The sequence below is a fragment of the Rhopalosiphum maidis genome, chromosome 2, assembly GCF_003676215.2.
Source record: "Rhopalosiphum maidis isolate BTI-1 chromosome 2, ASM367621v3, whole genome shotgun sequence".
Lineage (NCBI taxonomy): Eukaryota > Metazoa > Arthropoda > Insecta > Hemiptera > Aphididae > Rhopalosiphum > Rhopalosiphum maidis.
Window position 1 is genome coordinate 54,422,374 of NC_040878.1, and position 13,170 is coordinate 54,435,543.

Sequence of the window (13,170 nt, forward strand, 5' to 3'; positions counted from 1 at the left end):
ACACATCATTTTTGGAGCTTCTATGTAATTATAAACACACGATAACACAACTAATATAGAAATCACTAATCCAATGTTGTAGTACAGTTTATTATGAAGAAAATTGAACATTATCTATTCGGGGAAAAAACAATTTTTTTACAGAAACGCATAAACCTTTTCCGTAAATGATTCAGTTATTGCCGCAACTGTGGACTGTGAATAAATTAATGGACAGCTGTTTGTTTTTAATTACTAACTTTTGTTAGGTATCGTTATGTCTTATGTTTTATAAGTACTAGTAATATTGTTTACCAATCGAAGGAGTACTTAACACCTTAACACGTTTAAAATAATTTGAAACTTAAATCGTATTTAATTGTATAGGTGTTGTATATTTATAATTATATATATGATATAAAATATAATGAAGACAATAAAATATGTTATAATATTTCTATTAAAGTTTTACGTGGTACAATACATATCAATAAAATTATTTATTGTATAAACATTTATAGGTTTCATAGATATTTTATTTTTAATTTTAATTTTTTATATTTTTAATTACACAATGTGTTCAAATAAGTAAAACTATAAGTGAATGTGATGAAAGAAAAAAATGTATTTCAGCCTCCAGTAGAGGAACTTCGAGCATAGATATTTTTAGTTGTAAAATTTACAATGAATGTTTTAGTATAATTATTACATTAATTATTATTATTGTAATATTTGACAATTTATATTTAATTTAAAAATTGTTTACCTAATTGAATTGTAATAATATAACAAGATATGTTGTAGCAGCAGCAATTGCCTGTGAACAATATAAATAAAATAAATGCTATTAATAACTCTTTTAAAATAATTTAATGAACATAAAAACATTATACCTAGTATCATAGATTAAATAACACTATGGTACAGATATATTTAATCTATTTAGTTATGGTGGTTATAAGAATAGTAATAACCTATTATAATGTATAATAACACATAAAAACTTCTCTATTTTGATTATGTAAAATTTGAATAGGCCTGTGAATTGAAATTAATTATACTTAAGTTAATTACCAATAACCAAATATTATATAATTTAATAATTTAATGACCTTAAACATTTGAAAGGTCACAAATGCTTTTTTTAATGAAAAGTTACCCTTCTTTCGTATATGCCTCCTCCATCAATCATTGAATTAAATAGCATATTATATTTTTTTCTGGAGTATTTATAAGTTTATTTTACAATATAATATGTAATATTATATTTAAACATACAGATGTGATTAGATGAGTATTTAAAGTGAAGAAATCGCAAGCAGTAAATTCAATCGCACAACTGCACATTTGATTCAGGAACAATTGTATCTGTTGAGTAAAAATATAGTGTTTAAAGTGTTTAAATATCAATCGATTAAATTTAAAAGTTTATATTGAATAAAAACATATTTGCATACCTCTTCTTTTGAATTCTTGTCTAAATAACGATTATGTATGTCCGTTATGAGTATCTTTGATTTTAGTGCCTATAAAAAATATTAAACGTTTTAATGGTAAAACTTATATGTTAAATTTAATGTGAAATGATAATATTTTTTCACTATAACATTTTTCTATCTTCTAATAATAGTCCGTAAGACTAAAGACAAATAAAATAACGAATAAAAATGTTTCATTGTTTTTTGTATTAAGGTTACTGATTATTTAAATTTTTCTAACTTATTATATTTAATGATGTTTTTACAATATTAAATCGTTGTTTTTTAAACTGATTAGTGACTGTTAATTATGCGATTTACTAAAATGTATACATACAAGTATTATACATAGTTCGTCCCGTGTCTAATATACTAATATTATATGAACATTAAGACTAATTATTAATATTTAAATAATATAATTTTATATATCTAATCGTCTAGTATTATAAAATATACTAAATGCGCATATTGCATGCGTCATTAGTTTATGCACTATATACATTATACATTATTTTTATTCATGGACGATTTTCAAAATATAATTTATTATATTAAAATCTTTTAAATATAAATAATCTATGTATTATTATTACATCTACATTAGCCAACTTTTCTATCAAGTAGTTACGCTGTACACCCAAAATGGTATCTACACCTCAGTGGCGGCTATCCTATAATAGAGAAGTAGCGCCTGTTACATCTTTAATGATTAGAGGAGGGTGAGGTAGGTTATCTATTTAATTTTTCATAAGCAAATTATACAGAATAATACTTGAAATATTTTAATAGTATAATAGTAAATTAGCAACTATTTTTTTTAACATGTTGAATAAACTATTCAGTAGATAGGATGTTTTAATGGATGAATATTATTGCGGGTGGGTCGCTATTTCTTATGTTCCGCTACACCTATACTTTTAAGGATAGCCGCCACTGCTACACCCTATAATAATTTTGCTAAACTCATTTTAACGTGGATGGATTGTACTCGGTAAATTGTTTCACGAAATACACTTCACCATACTGCAGACATATTGTGTTTTTTGTGTATAATAAAAAATGAAAATTTTGAGTCTAAGTAATATTACCCATCAACAATGCTGTGTGATCATTATAATTGTATTATTGAAATTTTTAATTTTTTTTTTTTAATATTAAAATTTTACTTTGAGATACCGGAAAAAAGTACCTATAACAGTGGTGTAGCTAAATTGTCTACCTAAATCGCCGCGTGATCGTAATTTTACTATTAAAATAATATTATACTTTTTTCAAAATAATAATCATTATTGTGTGATACAAAAAAAATTAATTTAATGGTTTTAATCCGATATTAAAACCAAATTTAAAAAGGTAAATATCATATTATTGAGGATATCTAAGTAAGTTGAAAGAGTATAATCAAAAATCGTATGTCATATATTGGTGTAATATAATAAAACGTATTATGACGTATAAAATACTACATAATTATAAACACAATTTTATAATATATACTACTTACATAAATCAGCTATCTAAAATTTTAGTACACTCAATATTTAGGTCCAGATGTGGTTATAAAAATTCATTTTTTATTGTCATGAGATGATGAAATTATTACTATAAGTTTGTAAATCGAGTTTTTAGAAAATTGTGTTCGATTTGAATATAATATTTATTACAATAGCATTATGAATAATTTAATAAGCCTAAAATTTTTTATCACGTATAAATCTTTCATAATAATATAGTATTTATTATTTAATTTACCTGTTTTGATGTTAGGTGTGCTAAAATTGTAACAGATCCAAATCGAACGGAGTATTGTAAAATCCAACCGTATATCAGTATATTAGATTTAGTTGGATTCATTATCCCCCGGATATGATAATACAGATCGAACATGGAGAACAGACATAGCGAACACATTGACAATCCCAATTGGACGCCAAATAAATCGTTTAAGTTGTTCACTGCTTCGCGAGCCAATCTGTGTTTAACTTTTAATTGTTCGACAAAATTAACTATCGAGTGACCGGCAGCCAGCGTTTGTAGAACATCTCTGTTGTAATCAACGGTATTAAAGTTTTTCCCGTATTTTTCTCTTGCCCGTAGCATGAATGGGTATTTGTTTCGTACGACAGTATCGATCTTAAGTGCCATTAAATCTTTGTTGATCCCAACGAATTTTTGGTAGAGGATAAAACACAAGATGGTAAAATGAGTTTCAATACAATACATACTCATGTTCTGAATATACATAGAGATAAAAACGAATATTGTAAAATCCGATCTATATAACATCTTCCACAATCTAAAAGAATTTACCGGTACAGTTAGTAGTAAACATAATAATACAATTCGAGATGATACTTTTTTTAATACTGCCGTTTCAAATTGAGTCATTGGTGTGAATAGGTGAAACTTTTCTATATTTTTCTTGTACTGTATTAAAATACTATTACCCTTGAGAAATATAACTAGTCTTGATATCACACAAGTACTTGATACCACCCTTATAAACAGTCCTTTTATTACAGTAGATAAAGAACCATCGCATTTCCCGTCCAGCGCACATACAACATTAGGTGTAATGTAGAAGTTATAAATAGATGTTATTATTAATGACGTAGAAAAAACGATTTGCCATTTATTGTAACTTAAATCGATAGAAATTACACTAAAAATGTTCCAAAACAAAGTAGACCATTTATTCATTAAATGAAACATTATAGTCTGTAAACTATCTGACTGCCTATGTTTAACCACTTTTATAAAATTATATCATTTTGTATTTAAAAGTAAAATCCACACTAATGGCCTAAAATATGAATGGTTTCTAGTCACCGAGGTAAAATAAAAACAACAATTCTGTTTACTCTTTATTCAGTATAGGTATGTTTTGTTCATACTATAATAACTAAATTTTGTTTTTTAACTTACGTTGTTTGTTAATTTATTATTTACTACAAAAACTTTCATAAAAAAAATGTATAATAATTAATAATAATACTACTGATAATGATACTATTTATGTTACAACAATAATAATTATAAATTAATAATATTTTTTATCGTTTTTAAATGTTAATTAGTAATTACTTTTAAAATATGTTTTTTAAATTATGATTACACTGGAAAAGAAACAGTTTAATTTTATTCTCGGTATTTGCCCTGATATATTCTCAAAATTAAGTACTCTTCCATGGTAATCTATATCGTTAACTTATTAATTTATGTTCACCTTCATAATTCACATGTTAAATAAATATACAAAACAATTTAATATTTTAATATTTTAATTAGTTATTTGCGTTTCGTCGGCGTACTGCTACACAATTTTTGTTTAGAAACAAAGTAACTAATGTTAATTATTTTCAATCTATATTGTTTAATGAATTTGTAATAATACAACAAGATACGTTGTTCCCGTAGCAAAAGCCTAAAAAAAAAAAAAATTATTTTTTATTTTGTCTAATCAATACTTGTGCATATAAATAAATCAAATAAACACAGTTCATATAATATTTTAATTCAACATCAACTTTCATTTTTATAATATTCGTACATTTTATACTTAAAATAAAACAATAATATGATGATTATATTTTAAAAACTATTTACAATAAATCATTTAAACATAGTTGTTTTAATTAAATTAATTAATACTATTACTTATGTAACTATTGGCTATTATATTGTATTAGTGACTTATTAAATGCATGATACGTTACACCTGTAAAGAAATTATCACTGTTTTTTTAATTTATTTAAGCTTCAAGTTAACTAATTTACACTTTATAGACGTATATCACATACTTTATATGTTTAATCGTTTTATATTGGAATTTTGGTGTCTTATGGGACATAGGTACATACCTATACAATATATAGATTGCAGAATACATTTTTTATATGTGAAATTATTATACCTAATTTATATAAATATAAAATAAATGAATAAATATAAATTTTAATATTTTCTGTATATTTGTCAAAAATTGTTAATATATACGAATATAGGTAATAAATTTGTTTATGCTAAAATGTCTTGGAATCCTATGAAACATATTTCGTATTAAAATATTAAATGCATATTTGTTATCTATTTTAAAATCAAATTTGTTTATTTAGTAATGATGATAGTATTGAATACATAATGTACGTCGTATATATTATTAATATGTGAATTCATAACAATAAATGACAACAAATTAATTAAAATAAACTTATTAATTGAACCATTGAATAACTTACTGTAGTTATAATATGAGGGTGTATTGTGAACAAATCGCATGAAGTAAATTCCACTGAATGATGATATATTTGATTAAAAAATAAGTATAACTAAAAAAATTAAACATTTGTAAAATTATTAAGTGATTCAATAATTACAGTTGTTAAAAAATATATTGTTTTACCTCTTCCTTTGTGGTTTTATCTAAATATCGATTATTTATATCAGCTATAAGCATTTTTGTACTGTAAGCCTAAAAATGAAAATTTTGTAGAAATATTTTAATAAAAAGCAAAATTAAAAAGTGTAATGGATGATTCAAATTAAAAAAAAAAAGTCATATAATATAGTAGTAAGTAATAGTTTTGTTATATTATATTGATTGGCGTTTATATAATATAATAAAATAAACACATATACAAGAGATTCATGCCCGAATAGCAGACACCCAATTCGCAGACTACTCGTTTCGCCGACGCGGAAACTGGTTTCCGGTAAAAATGAAAAAAAGTTCCAATTCACCGACAAAACGTAGTTTCGTAAAATGTAAAAATGATTTTTATGTGGAAATCTAGAATATTACAATCTACAATCAAAATGTTGATAAAACTATACTATGATATTATTGGCATTTGTCTGTTGACAGTTAGTAATCGTTCAAAAACTTATTCGTCGTCTTTGTTCATTAACTTTAGTTCCGATCGAACAAATTGATAATTGTTGGACAGAAATTCATAGTGAAGAACCACTGCAGTCAGAAAGTAAATATAACTTTTTACGTAATTTGTTAGAACTTAACAAAACTTAATTATTTTACTATTATTATTTTTGGTGTGCTAAAATTATTAAATTATTTTACCGAAACATCCTTGGATCCAGATATTTTTCTATTTAATAGAAATATGTGGAATCATTTTAAGATGATACAATTTGTATTTTGGAATACTTGGATGCGATAATGTTTCATTTTCATTTAAAAAACAGAAGCTTATAAAGTTAAGTTATAGTATTAATTGTTGACTTGAACAATGTTCGTGATTTGTACAAATAATTTAAAACAATAAAAAATTATATAGTTTAATTAGTAAGTATAATTCATCATAAAATAGTGTGTCAGAAAATCGGGTGTCGGCCAATCGGTACGTCGCGATACAAGATGATTCATTAAGTATGATTAGACTCATTTTCCTATTAATAATAAATAATAATTTATTTAAATTCTGATTTTAGAATTTTTCAGTATATTATAATATATACTTTTAATTACTCGTGAATACTTAGATTTTTATACTATTTAAGAAGTATTCTATGGTAATACATTTTTTTTCAAATGAGAATTAATCAAAAAAAAGATTGATTCCTATTTGAAAAAAAATATAATATAGATAATAGATTATAGTATTATAAATTTCAACGTATCTGATATTATTTGTGCTTTATTATCTATAATGTCTATTTAATATAGGTACAGATTTATTTTTTAATATGTACTTAAAGATTTAATGGACTTGAGTTTGTTAAAAGTATTTCGACTTATAAAGTTATAAATGACAATTGACATCAATACATCATTTATTATAAAACGGGCGTAGCCCAAACGGCAATACGATCACTAAACTCCTCCTAAACGGCTGGACCGATTTGAATGAATGTTTTTGTATGCGTTTGAGTGACACCTTGGATGGTTTAGATTTACAAATCAGCCTGATAAAGTTAATTATTAATGCACCCCTATATTGCTTAAGAAACCTCTGTACAAGATTTCAAATATTTTTAATTGTTTAATAATTGTTTGTTATTTTTTCTAAGCGGTTGCTAGGATACTAAAAATATCAAAAAATAAAAATAAACAGGCATACTTAAGTGCATACTTGACATATTCATCATTAAAAATTTTTAATATAATATTAGAATATTTAAATGTGAATGTGGAAATGGTATCATACATCATTGTACCTATTATAGGAGATGGTGCGTGTTTATTTAATTCGCTCTACTATTTTATGTACAGAAAAATGCAATGGTGGTGACAATTATGTTAAGTTAAAATCTCAGAAATATCATCTAGCATTAAGCAACCAAACTTAACACGGATGCATTTTATACGGGCAACGAAGTGCACGGGGACAGCTAGTTTTATATATATCTTTATAGTTTTATACTTATTACTAATAAGTTATTAGTAAAAAATGTATTCTAACCGTAAATAATATACAAATTATCAATGTATTCGATTTAAGGTCAATATATTAATAATAAAAATCAAATAATAATAATAATAATATAGAAGCTAACTTACTTGTTTTGTGGTAAAATGTGTTGTAATAATAATTGCAAGACATCGGAATGCGTATTGCAATAGCCATCCGTAAATCAATATTTTAGATCTTGTTTTTGAATTTTTAGTGGTTACTTCTCCATAGATATCGAATAAAACCATAATAAATAAGTAAACTAAAGACGAACCCATTTGAGTTCCAGACAACTTATTAAGGTCTCGTAAAGCACTTCTAACAAACTGATGCTTCATTCTAAGTAATTCAATACTGTTGGCTAACGTATGCAGTTGTGAATCATTAATAATTTTACTCTGTACTTCATTTCGCAATACGACTGGATATTTGTTTTTAGATATAATTTCTGACTTCAACAAGGCTAACTCTTCATTGATAATTTGAAATTTTTGATACAACCCAAAACAACGTGCAATAAAATATATTTCAATCAGGCAAATGCTCAAATTTTGTATGTACATCATCATAAAAAAAATGAAAGTGTTAATGTACTGCACATTGTAGTAAATTAAATAAAGTCTCATTATATTTAATGGCAGTATAATACTAATATATCCAAATCCAATAAATATAATGAAAATATTCCGAGATGATTTTTTGGAAGCAATTATTGGAAAATATTGTTCATATTCTTCGATTTTTTTATTATACTCGGGATAATAAGTTAAATTTTTGAATATATCCGTAATTTTAGAGACTAAACATGCGATGGCAATTAATCGAGGGAACGCAGATTTTATAGATGTTGCCAATGCGTCATTGCAAGTGATCATAAAACAAATATATGAAGGCGAATTTAGATAGTTATACACACATGTCATACCCAAAATTATAGAAATTATTATTTCAAGATAGAATTTTAGTTTATTTAAATAGAACTTAAACATTGTTAAATAATGAAACAAAAACCGTAATGGAATAAAACAAAACAATTATACGAGCAAGGAAATGTATGTACAAAAACATTAAAAACTGTACGTGTTGCAGAAAAATATTATAATGTAGGTACTTAAGTTTATTTATTCATACTTATATTATATGTACATTACAAGTTTACTACCTGGAAAAGTTAATTTTAAGCAGAATGTTTCTAAATATTTAATAAAGTTTATTTTCATTATTTTCTTCCTTTTTATTAAAAAATAGTGTTGTTTATTCATAAATTAATTTTTAATATTATAAATGCACTTGCATGAATAAAATATGTTCTTTGATTACAATGTATTAAATGATAAACTAATAATTAATTAGAAACTTTATTTTGTTATTTTTGAAAATTTTAAAATTCATTAAGACTTAATAAGTCAGTTTGAGTGCAATTTTTATTTAGACAAAAATAGTATAAAAACAATTATAGTATAAAAAAATATTTTTATTAAACTCGCATAGAAAGTTGTACGCGTATACTATATTTAAAATGTTTATCATACAGTGGTACATATATTACATATTAAATATGTTTAAATGTCCTACAAAATCCTTCCAAGATTGTTCTTAAATAATATCTAGAGATTGCACTTTATATTTTTTATTAATTTATCTAAACAATTTAAAATCACATTTTTAAAACACTATCTCTTCATACAAGTTAATTAATAAATTATACGTATAAAATAATAATTATTAAAAATTTGTGACTTACTATAATGTCCATAGTTTAATTTTTAATTAAAATTAAATATATTTTCTAGTCTTAAATAGTAATGTTGCATTAGTTTTGTTTGTTATCTAACGAAACTGTAATAATATAACAAGATACGTTGTACCCGCGACTATGGCCTGAAATAATTATAATATACATATATTAGAGTGTAAAATAATTCTTTATATAATAAAATAAGTAATAACAATTAATAAGTGATAGTATTATTAATTTATGTTATTTAGCATAATGTGTTAAAACAAAAACACAATACGTAAAAGCAGAATTTTAGAAAACCTATAACGAACAATTATATATTATAATATTTAATCTGCAGAAGTTATAATAGCTACATTCGATTAATTTAGCAATTTAATATTATGATAAAGTAAGTTATACACTTTAGCGTATTATAAATACTCGTTATAATAATATTTTTGTTAATTATGAGTATAAAATCAAATAGAGAATAATGTATAATATTGAAAACTTCAGGCGTTTTATTAACGTTATATGATTAGCACAATATTTTAATCTTAAAGCAATGCATAACGTCCTAGACATCAAATCATATAATAATTATAGTATTTGATACTCAGCGCTACACAAACACAAAGAAAAGAAAATTATGAATAACTATCTCGACTTCCACGAGAAAGTTTTTAAAATTTCTTTTATGAATTTAGAATGTGTCTCGAAATTGAGATAATATTTTATAAGGAGTCTATGAATTTCATATTTCGATAATTTCGAGAACAAATCTTAATACTAATAGTTATCAATAGTTTTGATTTTGCTATTACATTCAGCAACTCGGTGTATTAAATAAGAAAAGTCTTTTTTTTTATAATAACTGAGTTGAATGTCCAAGACTTATTTGGTACCCACTTACTTTTATATTTTATATTAGGTATACAGAATACACATTACAAATTATTTTATATATTTTAATAAATACGACTTTATATGTATTATATAATTATATATAAACTTACAGATGTAATTATTCGTGTGTTTAGTATAAACAAATCATATGTTGTAAACTCCACGGTGCGACTACATAATTCCTTCAAAAACAATTGTAACTAAAAAAAGAATTTAAAAATTGTTTATTACAAGTGTATATATTATAGTATAATAGTATATACTATTAATGTTTATATTACATGTTTTATTCGTGTTAATGTTTACGTTAAATCGTAAGTAGGTACAGAAGTACAGATAACTACTAAATTATTCAGTATCAGTTTTGTCAAAACTGCAAGAATGAAGGTAGAATGAATTTATACATGGTATAAAATATTAAAATATAGATAAACAAAATAATATTTATTTCATTAAATTTCTAGATGTCTGGTATATTTACGTTTTATTCTTAACTAAGTACCGTGAGGGAGGGAGAGTCAATCTAGGAAGTCACCTCCCTAAAATGTTTACTGCCATTACTCACCTCTTCTTTTGTATTGTTGTCTGTATACCGATTATTTATATCAGTTAAAATCGTTTTTGATTTGTTTGCCTTGAAAAAAAAAACGATTATAAAGCGTATAGCCTAAAATAGAATAAGATATATAATATAAAATACGTATCACGAAATGGATGAAAATGAAATCTAATATGAGGGTTGTATACTTGTATTAATAAAAGTAAATTTAATGTCTAAGATCACGTGTTAGTTTATTTTAATTATTGTAATTGCATTTTGTGCAATACCTTTACACAACTACACACATATACATATGTTACCGGCAAAAAAGTAAATTAAGGAATTAACATTGATGAACTGCAGTCAATAACGATATTTTCTATCAAATTAAACAATATACTACATTGATTAGGAAATAACGTTTATGTCCATTATTTTCAGACAATCATTCATTTAGAAATATTTCACATGCAATGACTGATATAATTCCTGGCTTTTTCAGACATAATTAATAAAAATGTTAAACCAAGTATTGCATAATGATTTATGCAAAGGTAATAGATTAGTTAAAAAAAAAGTGATTTTTATTCAATTCAAAGTGTCATAATACATAATATTGTGAAAATAAATAATCTTATATTTTAATATTTATGGCCCACTTAAAATAATTTGCGAACAAAATTATCAATATCGTCTACCGAAAATTACCGAGTAATTTCCTAATCATAGTTGCAAATGTGTTAACAAAATATTAGATTTTTAAAATATTGCCTATAATGCCATATATGTTAAAAGGTCATTGTCAGCTAAATCTTAAGCCATTGACGATATCGTCTATTAATGTTAGGAATTTATGATATTGACTAGGCATTTAGGTTATTGCCATAGGTTTAGGTTATTAATAGTAACATTTATACCGACTTAATAATATACTATTTAGTATAGCTTTAAAAAATTATCTTTTAAACACATGTTGATTGATATATAATATTATATACCATAGACATTTTAGTTTTTATATTTCCTACGCGATAATTGTTTGTCAATCCTTATCATATATACCTATATAATAAAAAATAATTATAAAAATTAAATACTTAAAATATGTTTTTAAAGATGTTTATATGATCTAGATCAATTTTTTTTTTTTATTAAATAACATATTATAGTATATTCGTAATTAAAAAAAATTGTCAATAATTACCTGTTTTGTAGTAATATGTGTTGTCAATACAATCATACAAAATCTAAATGCATATTGCAACAACCACATATATAGCATCCAATGTGTTTGTAACATGTTATAATCTGTTAATACGACTTCGTAAATATCAAACAATGTCATTACAAGCAAAAGAAATAGAGACAGCACCAATTGGAAGCTGTATATATCGTTCAGATCATTAACAGAGTCACTGACAAATCGATGTCTCATCTTAAGTGATTCGATACTATTCACCAACTGGCACTCTTTGATTTTTTGACAAAAATTGTCATTAGAATCCAAATTACTACGAATTCTGTTACATTTTCCAGGATTTAATGCTGACGGGTATCTGTTTATGACAACCGTTCTGGACTTCAAAACAGCCATGTCCTCGTTGATAGATTGATATTTTAGATATAATCCGAAACAATAAGTAATAAACTGTAGTTCGGTAATACACACACTTGCATTTTGTATATACATAAATGAAAAAAACAGAACCATTGCATTATCTCGAAATTGATCATAAAGTAAATAAATTCTTAGCGCATTAGTTGGCAGTATTAAAATAACACATAGAGACGCCACTACAAAAACAAAAATGCGAAAATTTGCTTTATAAACATCCATCGGATAGTACATTTCGTACCTTTTGATATTCTTTTCGTACTTAACAATATAGTTTAAATATTTGTACATAACCGTTAATTGAGATAGCATACATACGATAGAAATTGCTCGAGGAAACATAGATATCATAATCGTAGATTTTGAGGTGTTGCAATTATTTAGTTTACACATATAATATGTAGAATTTATATAGCTATAGACACACGATAACACTATTATTGTGGAAATCACTAGGTCGATATTGTCGTAAAATGTATTAATAAAATTACACATTATCGCTAAAATAAAATAT

General features: G+C 24.4%; 1 protein-coding gene across 1 annotated transcript; it reads right to left on the bottom strand.

Moving 5' to 3' along the window:
* Nucleotides 1–745: 745 nt before the first annotated feature.
* LOC113552516 lies at nucleotides 746–12,635 on the bottom strand. The gene is made up of 7 exons (XM_026955383.1): nucleotides 12,246–12,635; nucleotides 5,864–5,932; nucleotides 4,865–4,884; nucleotides 3,213–4,122; nucleotides 1,437–1,505; nucleotides 1,258–1,347; nucleotides 746–796 (listed from the first exon to the last, which is right to left on the bottom strand). The coding sequence occupies exons 1-7, from the start codon at nucleotides 12,633–12,635 to the stop codon at nucleotides 746–748; spliced, it is 1,599 nt and encodes a 532-aa protein (XP_026811184.1).
* Between the last annotated feature and the right edge of the window lie 535 nt (nucleotides 12,636–13,170).

Coding starts and splice junctions, on each gene's coding strand:
- LOC113552516 (XM_026955383.1), bottom strand. CDS start 12,635: ATGGCTGTTTTGAAGTCCAGAACGGTTGTCATAAACAGATACCCGTCA. Junction 5,933..12,245: donor CACATATTACTACAAAACAG/GTAATTATTGAC, acceptor TTTCATTTTTAG/GCTTACAGTACAAAAATGCT. Junction 1,348..1,436: donor ACAAGAATTCAAAAGAAGAG/GTATGCAAATAT, acceptor TTTACTCAACAG/ATACAATTGTTCCTGAATCA.